Source organism: Carya illinoinensis, chromosome 13 (genome assembly GCF_018687715.1).
Source record: "Carya illinoinensis cultivar Pawnee chromosome 13, C.illinoinensisPawnee_v1, whole genome shotgun sequence".
Taxonomy (NCBI): Eukaryota; Viridiplantae; Streptophyta; class Magnoliopsida; order Fagales; family Juglandaceae; genus Carya; species Carya illinoinensis.
The window spans coordinates 10,683,087-10,695,164 of NC_056764.1; the positions used below are offsets into that span (position 1 = coordinate 10,683,087).

Here is a 12,078-nt window from a genome sequence, read left to right on the forward strand (position 1 = left end):
ATACATTATAGATATGCAATATCAAGCAAAAAAATCTAATTAATAAGCTGGCCGGCTGATATTCCCTACACGCGACTTCTTGATCGTAGTTGGATCCATCATTACTTGTCGTATAGGTAGTGAAGTACTTATTTCTTGCACAAACTTCTGGAAATATATGTACGTACTCTTGCGGTTTCTCACTCTGGCACATGCACCTGGTGCTAGCTAGCTAGCTAGCTGATGGTTTTGCATGCAGAAATAGAACCAGGAAATAAGTTACCATGTATAGAAAAAAGCTGATGATATTCTTACTTATGACAAACCCCAGCAACTTACACACACAATATTAGTTCTACAAACAAGATCACCATACAATACAAAAGCTCACATATTTAAAAAGTACAAGAAAACGATCAATTCGAGTATTTTCTTGGGTTCTTTCCAGGATGATCACGCAGCATGAGAATTTCAAGTTTTCTCAGAGCCTTAGTCATCTCGATCTGTCGTCATACATATATAATATTACAGTTTGGAGCTTGCAGTTCAATCTAAATTCTGGATTAAGACTTTAGCTTCGAGATGAGCTTATGATCAAGATCCAGGAATATCAGAATTACAGCAGATGGCTGGTGGAGGAAGAGTGAAGACCTGATAAATCTGTCCATGCATTTCCTCCCCAGTTGAGACCTGCAGATAAATTCTGCCCATGCCTTTCTTCCATTTTCATCACTGTAGGAAGCTGAGAAACCCTAGAACTTGACGTCATAGTCCTTAGCTCAGTATCACCAGCTAAAGGAGATGGTGATTCGACACCTTCACTTTGAATTGAGTATAGACCTGTCTGTGATTCAAAGCCACCCATGAAAGGGAATTGTTGCAAACGCCACTGATCCACTCCTCCTGTACTAGATAAAATCGTGTTGCTTGCACCTGAACTGCTTCCGATCTGATACCCCAAATCATTCTGTGCCTGGATGCCACTGAAGTTTAAGCCAATATTTCCCATACCATAGCGGGTAAGATTCTGTAAAGAGGTTAGAAAGGGTAATTGATGAGGTGATTGCTGCGAAACATGGCCAATTATCTGATCTGGGGCACAGGCAGATGAAGGAATTGCACTGCTAGAGTTGGGACCCGTTTGTTTCTCAGCGGCAGCCGGAGACTTAGTGCTGCGATTGCTTTTGTTTTTCTTGTTTCTACGGCAACCCCCACCCACTGGAACATTCCTAAGGGCACCCCCTCTGGTCCAGTAACGCCGACATGTCTTGCAGAAGTGACGGGGCTGAGAACGGCTGTAATTATTGAAGTAGCAAAACTTGGTATTGGTGGATTCACAGCGGGGACACTTGGGAGCTGTTTGATCTGGCTGTGGTATCTTTGCTAACCTGGCTTGATCAGCCATCGAACCAGGCCTGATCGAGACAGCATCACCGCCGGCATGATGGCCGGCTGGCGAGGGCAGTGCTACTGGTGGAAGAAGCTGCGGATTTTGAGTAGTGTCGATTCCTTGCTGATGATTAGGTTGCTGCAAAATAATCAACCCATGTAATCGAGACCATAAAGAAACAAATAGATGGTATATTCAAGAAGATATCAGTAGAGAATAGGAATAATTATCTTTTTAATCTGCTTTTTTTGGGGGGGGGGGGGGGGGGGGGGGGTTCATTAGAAGATGTGGATGAAATAATTTGAAGAAAACATTACCTGCTGCCAATTGTGAGGATCTAAATAGAGTGGAACAGACGAGAAAACCATGGTTTTTGATCCTTTTTCTTTATTAAAGTTTGATGGGTCTTTTGGAAATATGGTGGAGAATCACACTAAGGGAATACCAGAGCCAAGAACGAAAGGAAAAGGAGAATTAAAGAGGAGGAGGAGGAAAGCTAAGATCAGAGGCTTTTGTTTACTTTGCTCTTATTCTCTCATAATTCTCATCTCTTTTTGTTTTATTATATTTTTAGGGTTTTAGTGGACGAAGTTTCTTCGCCTACAAGCTTCTTTGGATGCTGGGACTACGATTTAGTGCGCAAAAAGAGATCAGTGGCTCCCCATGCGCGTGTGTGATTGAGAGAGAGAGAGAGAGAGAGAGAGAGAGAGAGAGAGAGAGAGAGAGAGAGAGAGAGAGAGAGAGAGAGAGAGAGAGAGAGAGTTTAAAGCATTACCAGCGACTATATCACGTAATAAAAAACACCTAAACGGGGACCAGTACACAGAAAAAAAGAAGGAACATGCATTGGAACAAGATGAATCTTTCTATAGAGCTTACATTAATAGAAACATCAGCACTAGATAAACCATGTATATATATATTAATCATATATATATATATGTATATAACTTTTAATTTATCTGTGTACGATAAACTGGATCAGAGTTCTGAGAGGTAGTACTCGTACGTTCAAGATGGCTCTATTAAATATTAATATAGTTAACATGAGTGTATGATATTATTGCCATTTAAGGTACTAGAAGGTGCAATATTGCTATCTAAAAGGAGATCGATGCTCAATGTTTAACAAAGAACTCTTACTATTCAGGTCTTTTATATCTGTTAAAAAGGTGCGTAATAGCCTACAAATTATATTTTAGATCGAATTGAAGATCTTAATACATTTCTTAGATATTGAAATTACTTATATAATGCTAACTATATATATATATATATATTTATTGACGTGGAACCGAGTAACCATACATATCGCATATATATATATATATAAGCAATATTAATTACACCGACATAATATTAATTAATAAGTTTTATAAATTGAAACGGCATGTATTCGTAGGTTTTATTATTATATACCAAATTAGATTACAAAAATATACTAATTACATATATATATATATATATATATATATATATATATATATATGGATATATCATCACGGACACACGCATTTATATATATATATATATATATATATATATGGATAATATGCAAGAAGGACGTGGTAGCCTAGCTAGCTCTAAAAGTTATTTGCCTTGGTCAATTAGCCTACCTTTCACTTTTATTAAACATAGAGTAATATATAGTAGATCAACTCATATTACATGAAAAGCCAAATTGGCCGGGTTTATGTCAATTTAAGCATCCTAGGCTCAATGCTGTCAGCATGCACTATATAGCTTGTCCTATGATAATTAGCTAGGCACCAATTAATGCATGCATCTTCCGTTTTTAATACAAGATCGATCATTAGAACCTTTATAGCTATCTTTGGTATGTATATATATCTCTAAATTAAGCAAAGATTTTCTCTTTTCACAAAATATTTCTTCTTTTTCTTTAGGCTACGTTTGGATGAAGAATTTAGATTTGGATTTGACTTAAGATTTAAACGAGTCTAAGATTTTGAAAATCCTAAAATCTTGTGCAAATTTCAATTCAAATTTTAATCTATGAACTAAACAAGAAATTCTTAATTATAAATACTTACATCCAAGTCTTCTTCCCCACCAAAGATATATATGAAATTTAATGAGAGTTTTGCTTCTTAAAATGAGCAACTAGTATTTCATGCATGCTAGCCAATGTTTTAAATACCGTATTGTACTGGTCGATATATTCTGCACTGGCCACTAGTCTGGTACAAGTATTACACATGTTTCGTACTGCCCTAAATATTGGCCGATATTTTGGCCTGTATCGGCCTATATTTCGGCCTATACCAGACAGTATTTTGGCTTTTAATTTTTTTTTTCATTTTTTCAAACTACAAGCTCATTTTTTAATCCGAATTCAGATCAGACTATTTATAATTTATATATTTGTATTTATATATAATTTATTCATATATCGACTATTCCGAAATAGTATACGAAACGAGACTGGTAATGAAATATTTTGTTCCAGTGTTTTGACCGGTACGGTCTCCAGTATGGTATTTAAAACTTTGATACTGGCTGTAGTACTGCAATGATCATGCATGCAACACTTGTACAAAAAATAATATTTATAATATAATAGCAAATTATGAATGAATGCATGCATTCATGCGCTCTAAGTAATTAATTTATCTATCCTTGTCAACTTTTTAACTCCCAAAATCTTGTACAGTACTTTGCCTTTTGGCGTCCTTAATATGACTAAATCGATGATCATATATATGCTTTAGAAATTTGAAAATATCATCAACATGCTGCTTGTAATAATATTTTTTCTTTCTTTTTTTTAATTTGTTCCGGTCCACATGCATGCAATCTTTTGTTACGTACTCTTTTTCTCTTGATCAAACCCCTTTTATGGATAGAGACGGCCTCCAAATTGAGTTGGTAGAAAACCATGAATTCCTTTAGTGGCCGCTGCATGGGCTGCACTGATCATCATCATTATGATGATTATCCAATAAAATGAAGCAAAACACGTACCGTACACGATGATCATCACCATGCATGAAGTAGTATATATTTATCTTCGTCAATAAGGCATCTACTTCTTTATTCACAAACTTTATGAAAGACATAAAGCATACCAAGTTTAATTATTAGGGTTTGGCTCAAAGTTGGGTAAAGGATTTGGGCTTAGGGGTATATATGCTCCCACTAAGTCTAAGGTTTAAATAATCTCTAAGGGTCATTGGACTTGAAGATTTTCATTTTAAATCATCCAATGTGCATTTACAGAAAACTCTTTTCCGAAGGTCTATGCATTCTCAAGATTAATCAGGACACTGCTCTAAACACGACTGGTGTCAATAAAAAAACATTATATGCTATAAATATATATTTTTATGATTTTCTTGTAAATCAAAAGTTTCTGATCTTTGTATATCTTTGTTACTTTGGACATCAACAAGGAAGCAAATTAATGAAAAGACAGCCACGCAACTGTGAAGAATTGAATTTGCGCCTCAAGAAAAAAGAATTGATGACCCTATAGCTAGCACACCAGTTGATGATCGTGTACTAGTACTGTAACGTTAACGTCGGCAGGTTAATTTCCTTTTCCCGTCATGACCAATGATCGGTACTACGCATTTATATATATATATATGTGTGCGCGCGCGCATGTTTGCTATAATATTTATCCAAACAAAGGGATAGATACATCATACATAATGATATAATATCTATACTAATTTATAATGTACTTATAAAACAATACATTATTAAAAATGAATGCAGGACTTGGCACTTATATTAATATAATCAAGTAATTCTCAATCATAATTCATACGCCCAATTAGAAACTTAAAAAATCTTGAGAGTTGAACATCATGTGCAAATACAATTATAATTGTCAGAAGAATTAACATTAATGAAATTATATATATAGTATCAAAGTCGTACAAAAATATTAAATGTGTCTTAACGGAGTCACTATGGTATCTAATTAAAACTCGTGATATATGTTCTTAGATCATATCACAAACGACCCAACAGCTTTAAAAGGAGGGAGAAAAAAACAAACAAACACAAAAAACTTAATTTGTGAACTGTAACGTACAAATGCAAAGCTATTCACAAGATAATAAATTTGTAATCGATGATCCGGCTTAATTTTGTTAATTATGCATGTCGGTCCTTGCTAGCAAGGAATCGCAAGTAATTAATCAGCTTGCTTGCTAGTGACATATCTTTTAGGGATGTATATGTGCACATGCACTCAGGCGCGCACATATACACATATATATACTTTATCATGGAATTTGGAAGTCTTCATTTTTTTTTTCTAATCACATAATTTGAAACAACATATAGTTTGCATTCATTTATGCATTTGGAACCTATTTTTCAATTTGATATAATTAGTACATGATGACAAATTAAATCATTTGCAATAAAAAGATTTTATTAGAACCTTTACATATTAACTCAAAAAATACATACGTACATATTTATTATAATAATATTAACCTAGATGATCTAGTGTTGTACGTAGACTAATATATATATAAACAATCCGTAATTATCTATATTTATGTTGGACACAAATTCCATATATATAATGCTTATGAAAACCCAAGACCTAGCTACGTATGATACATATAAAGAGTAATATTATATATAGTTATTTTTATGTATTTTTTATACATTCTATTGATATGATTGACTAAATCAATTTTTTTAATACACAACCAATATGACATTAGTGAAATGTGCAAAAGAATACGTAAAAGTAACTATATATATAATTTTTATACATATAAACTCTATAATTATAATTCATTAAATGTTATCTCTCGGATATATGTCTCGATCTCCAAAATCTTGGAGCAGTCTTGAATTTCTCTAATAATAATTGTTCAAAAAGATTCCAAGATCCCTAGAACAGTTCCTTGATATGGGTGGGTCTATAGGACACGAGAGAAGACTCTCGTCCGACGGCCTGACGTTTCATGCAAAAAGAAAGCAGGCATTGTGCCCTAAAGTCATCTGACGTAGCAGTGGTGAGGACATTTCAAAATCAATCTCTGTTATCAGATGCTCGTGGTCTGGAATTCCCACTGCCACGTAGTCCACTTGTGGGTCCTACTTAGACAAAAGCACTTTCCTGAAAAATAGCCTACGGAATATATGCCGTTCGATCTGGACGGTGGAAAAGCATGCACATCACGTCTCCCATTATCATGATCTAGCCTTTCTTCGTGTATATATATATATATATATTCACGTACAGATTCTGATAATTGTTAAATTATGATCACTTGGCTATATATATAAAATAAGTGAGTGATGTTAAATATAATCTCAAGTGTGGATGTCTCACATGATATTTCCTTTGAAGTACTACATTTGAAAACAAGTGACATGCACTAATAATTAAAAAGTAGTTATTATTATTATTATTTTTTTCATGTGAATCTTAACTTAAAAAAAAAAAAAAAAACTGCACACTAGACTTGCTCATTCTAAAACAGTATAAATCATTTACCATGAGAAGAATGCATATATGTATGTATGTATGTATGTATGTATGTATGATTTGGTTAATTTAAAGCTTCACACACGAACGTCTGGCTAGCTTTTCCTTTCTAGAATTTTGAATGGAGGCAAACGTGCGGCTAATTGCTTTATTCGAGTACATCAAGTTGGCATAATATCTTTCCGTATTATCCAAGGAATTAATTAAAGTATTAACAATGGTCATGATGGTATATTCTCTAAAAAATTCAGGCACATGATCATCATCCTTCTCAAGGGTTTTTTTGGTTATAACCCATATCAATTTCGTACGTAAGAATATCAGTATTTAAAGGGTTGAATCATGATCAGCATCTAGAATTTAATCAACAGAGGACTTTTTTTTTTTTTATTTTTTTTATTTTTAAGAATCTTAATCATTATTCTAATTGATGGAATATTTCAAATCTTGTCACCTTAGTACCTTCTAATTAAATGGTCAAATGCTTCCCGGCCACTAATATATCCATTATCAAATAAATGATCGAGCTAATTGAGATCGAGATCAGCAATTAATATTAATTTCAGCTTTACAGATAAATTGTTGGGAGCTGTTCTGACACAGAGACGATTCTAAATAAAGGAGGGACGAAATTTAACGTGGTTTGGCAATTGCCTACGTCCACAGCTGCTGTAATTTCACTATAAAACGATTTTTACAGAAAACTCTCTCTCACCCACTCTCTACACTGTCTGCACACACGCAGCACACACTCTCTTCTTTCTTCTCTACACTTCTCTGCTGCACTCTCTGATGCTCACTTAAGCTCTCCTATTTATAGGAGAGCATATCAGTACGATGCAGCAATTTGCTGCATGATTCAAGGGGGAGGTGGGGAGGTGCCTAATAATACAAAGGAGCATACGGTGCAACGGTGCATTCGGTATTTTTCGGTGCACTGTTCACTGTTTTTGTCTCCACCTGCAACAATCTCCCACTTGGAGACAAATGAGTCTACATATCTTCATAGCAACTATCACAGCAACTTCAAGTCATGCCTTTAAGTACGAAGTCCAACTGAAGCTATACACAGCTTCAGTTTGTCAGCAGTAACTACTTTTGTAAACATGTCTGCTGGGTTTTCTGCTCCTCGAATCTTCTCAAGTATCAGCTGTCCACTATCGAGAAGAGATCGGATAAAATGATATCGCAACTGTATGTGTTTTGTTCTGGAATGAAAGGCTGGATTCTTTGCAAGAAAAATAGCACTCTGACTATCACTGTGCAGAATGCCTTTTTCATTCTTCTTTCCTAATTCCTCCAAGAATGACTGCAACCAAACCATTTCCTTCCCTGCTTCAGTTATAGCAACGTATTCCGCTTCTGTAGTTGAGAGAGCAACAATCTTCTGTAACTTAGAAGCCCACGATACAGCTGTACCACCCAGCGTATACACAAATCCAGTAGTACTTTTTCTACTGTCAACGTCACTTGCTAAATCAGCATCTACATATCCCTGTAGTTTTAAACCTGCTTTTGTAAAGCATAGTGACGTATCTGAAGAACCTTGTAGATATCTTAAAATCCACTTGACTGCTTCCCAATGCTGCTTTCCTGGATTACTCATGTACCTGCTCACAGCTCCCACTGCTTGTGCAATATCTGGCCTTGTACAGACCATGGCGTACATAAGACTACAATAGCAGATGCATAGGGTATTATGTTCATGCATTCTTGCTCTTCCTTCGTCTTTGGCGACTGATCCTTAGTTAGTCGAAAGTGACTAGCTAAGGGTGTGCTTACTGGTTTCGCCTTGTCCATGTTAAACCTTCTAAGCACCTTCTTTACATACTCCTCCTGCGAAAGCTTGAGAGTATCATTAGACCTGTCTCTAATAATTCTCATACCAAGGATTTGTTTTGCAGCACCCAAATCCTTCATCTCAAACCGCTTTGACAACTGCTTCTTTAGTTCATTGATTTCCTCGATGCTTGACCCTGCAACGAGCATATCATCCACATATAACAGTAGGATAATATAAGAGTTGTCAAAGTTCTTCATATAGCAACAATGGCCGGCCTGCAGTCTTGTAAATCCATTACTGCACATGAAGTTGTCAAACTTCCGGTACCATTGTCGTGGAGCTTGTTTTAGGCCATACAAGCTCTTCTTCAGTTTGCAAACTAGATTCTCTTTTCCCTTCACTGAGAATCCTTGTGGCTGGTGCATATAGATGTCTTCCTCCAAATCACCATGAAGGAATGCAGTCTTCACATCTAACTGCTCAAGATGTAGATTCTCTGCAGCCACAATTGCCAACACTAGCCTGATCGTTGTCAGTTTTACAACTGGAGAGAAAATGTCTGTATAGTCGACACCTTCTTTTTGTTGAAACCCCTTCACGACCATTCTGGCTTTGTAGCGCTTGCTACCATTGTGTTCTTCTTTAATTCTGTACACCCATTTATTGTGCAAAACCTTCTTTCCTTTTGGAAGCTTAGTTAGCTCCCATGTCTGATTTGACATCAGTGACTCCATCTCATCTTGCATGGCTTTCTCCCACTTGATCGAATCTTCAATTCGTAGAGCTTCATCATAACTTTCCGGTTCACCACTATCTGTTAGCAAGATGTAGTATAGAGATGGTGAGAACCGCTGTGGTGACCTGATTTTCCTTGAAGATCTTCGAGTAGCAGTGAGTGGTGTACGTTGTTCGATCTGTGTATCATCATTTTCTTGATCCTCGTTCTGATCAGTGTTGATTCGAGTAACATCAAAATCAACAACCTCAGGTTTCTTTGGCTGTTCCTCAGATTCAGCTTGTGACTTAGTTTTGTACATAATCTGCTCATTAAATATCACATTTCTACTTCTGATGATTTTGCAATTTTTATCATCCCAAAATCGATAGCCAAATTCTTCATCACCATAACCGATGAAAAAACATTTTCTAGATTTGGTTTCTAACTTGTTACGATCAGTAGAATCTATGTGAACATATGATAAACAGCCAATGCCCTATATAGATGTGTTGATTAAGGGCATTGTACATGATGAACTAAAGTTATGCATCACTTTAGTTAGTCTTCTAAGTTGAAGACATGAGCTGTAAAATTGTATAAGGGATCATGCTAGAGATAGAGCTCGGCATGTTGAGAACCAGTCTCCAAGTTGGAGATTGGTGTGATTGTAGGATTATGGAACCTGGTTTGAAAGTTGTAAAGGCACCAAGCAGATTGTTCGCTCGGATGTGGCTAGAGTGAAGCAGATTGTTCGCTCGGATGAGCCTGGAGCGAAGCTCAGTTTGCTCAAAGTGTTCGCTCGGATGTGGCTAGAGCGAAGTAGATTGTTCGCTCGGATGAGCCTAGAGCGAAGCTCAGTTTACTCAGATTGTTCGCTCGGATGTGGCTAGAGCGAAGTTCAGTTTGCTCAAGGTGTACATGAGTGCGGACTCATAGACTCGAGCAAAAGAAGAATCCTAGAGAGTTGAGATTGTGCAATTGAGCACTGGTAAATCTCCTCTGAAGAAAATCCCTTGCAAGCTCCGTGGATGTAGACGATGCTGATGCATTTGAAGATGCATTTGGAGAGGCATCTGGATATCCATTTGAAGACGTACCTGAAGATGCATGTGATAGCGGATCTCTCATGGCTGACAAGCATTCCAAGAAAGAGGTGAATTCATTTGAAGAATGAATCAGTTTGCAAGCAGCCTGGTATGACACACTTGGGTGGAGGGGGTGATTGTTGAATCAACCCAAGTATGAAGGGCTGCACATGCACCGTTTTCTTTCTTGGTTGTATTAGGCACCAACTGCAGCCACCAACCATCTACCCATCCACCGTATTCTGCAGCAAATATTGACAAAAGTTCATCTGCACCGAAAGAAGACTTGAAATTGCATGCTTCTTGTCCCTCCATGGTTCTCCTATAAAAGGAGATGAATTCTGAAGAGAAAACCATCCTCACTGCGGTGAGTGATCAGGCAGAGGGTAGAGGGCGAAAATGGTTCTGGGAAAACCCAGAACGGAGGCCATTTGAGAGAGATAGAGAGATGTTGTGAGTGTTTGTAAAATTGTACAAACATATTGAAAAATCGAATTTCCGCTTCAGTGGACGTAGGCAGGTTGCCGAACCACTTAAATATTGTCTCTATCAATTGTGTGTGTGATTTCTGGGTTGCCGGAGGCGCAACATAAATTTCCAATGATAATAACATTAATCAGAATTTGAGGGCAGAACATGTATATATATATGTATATGTCTTTAACAGAAAACTGTTAATGAAATGTACTTTGGAATCATGTGTAATATTTGAACTACCACGTGCATTAATGCTTTCCGATTTGCATGCATCGTGCAACCCTGCTGCTGCTGCTGCTATATATGAATATTATCTTAAACGTGGATGATTGATCTAGAATTGTTTAATGGTGAAAGGGTATAAGAATAATAGAAATTGGTGGTGTTGGAATCTAATTCCCCTAGCGCCTATCTTATCTGTTTTGACAGAGCTACCGCCGGCTTTATTTTGCTAATTTTCATGCAAAAAAGCTATTCCTCTCGTATGGAAAAGGAAGAAAAATTGCAGCCTTAACACATTCATTTGTCCTCTATCTCTCTCCCCCCTCACAGGGCACGTGCAAGCACACACAGCTAGAATAGTAAAAGTACAATGATTGAACAACGCGTACAAGAGATTGGATGTGCTGGCTAGCTTTCTACATTCAATGTTAATATGAGGTAAATGAGACAGATTGTAGGACCCAAATTGCCTTCATTTTGTTGTTAGAGGTTATAATATATGATGAATTTATCCATAGCCAGCAGCGCGCAGGGCAGGGGTCAAGTTCTGCAGATCAATCAAAGGCTTGAATATTAATGCTAGCTACTTCTGCAGTGCTGCAAAGTTATATTGGTACACGTACCACAGGCAACACCACACGCATTAGATATCGGCCCATGAAAATAGTTCCCATAACAAAACTTTTGTTCATAATTGCACATGCATCTGACAATATTATTGCATATAGATATATAGATTCTCTCTATGTACGAACATCAGGTAGCTAGGGATCGCTTTATATATATATATTTATATTTACCTACAGCCACGTACGTACGTACGTCTGTACCAAGGACCCAAAACCCAGAAAATTAAAGATAGCTTTACCCAGATCAGATCAGATCAGATCAGATGATGATCATTTTCGCATCAATAGATGCGCATCCAAGACATTCAATGGA

General features: G+C 36.7%; 1 protein-coding gene across 1 annotated transcript; it reads right to left on the reverse strand.

The window, feature by feature from the left end:
* Positions 1 to 266: 266 nt before the first annotated feature.
* LOC122290780 (dof zinc finger protein DOF3.6-like) lies at positions 267 to 1,938 on the reverse strand. Its single transcript, XM_043098420.1, has 2 exons — positions 1,687 to 1,938; positions 267 to 1,507 (listed from the first exon to the last, which is right to left on the reverse strand). Exons 1-2 carry the CDS (start codon positions 1,735 to 1,737, stop codon positions 596 to 598), a joined length of 963 nt encoding a protein of 320 aa, XP_042954354.1. The 5' UTR covers positions 1,738 to 1,938; the 3' UTR covers positions 267 to 595.
* Between the last annotated feature and the right edge of the window lie 10,140 nt (positions 1,939 to 12,078).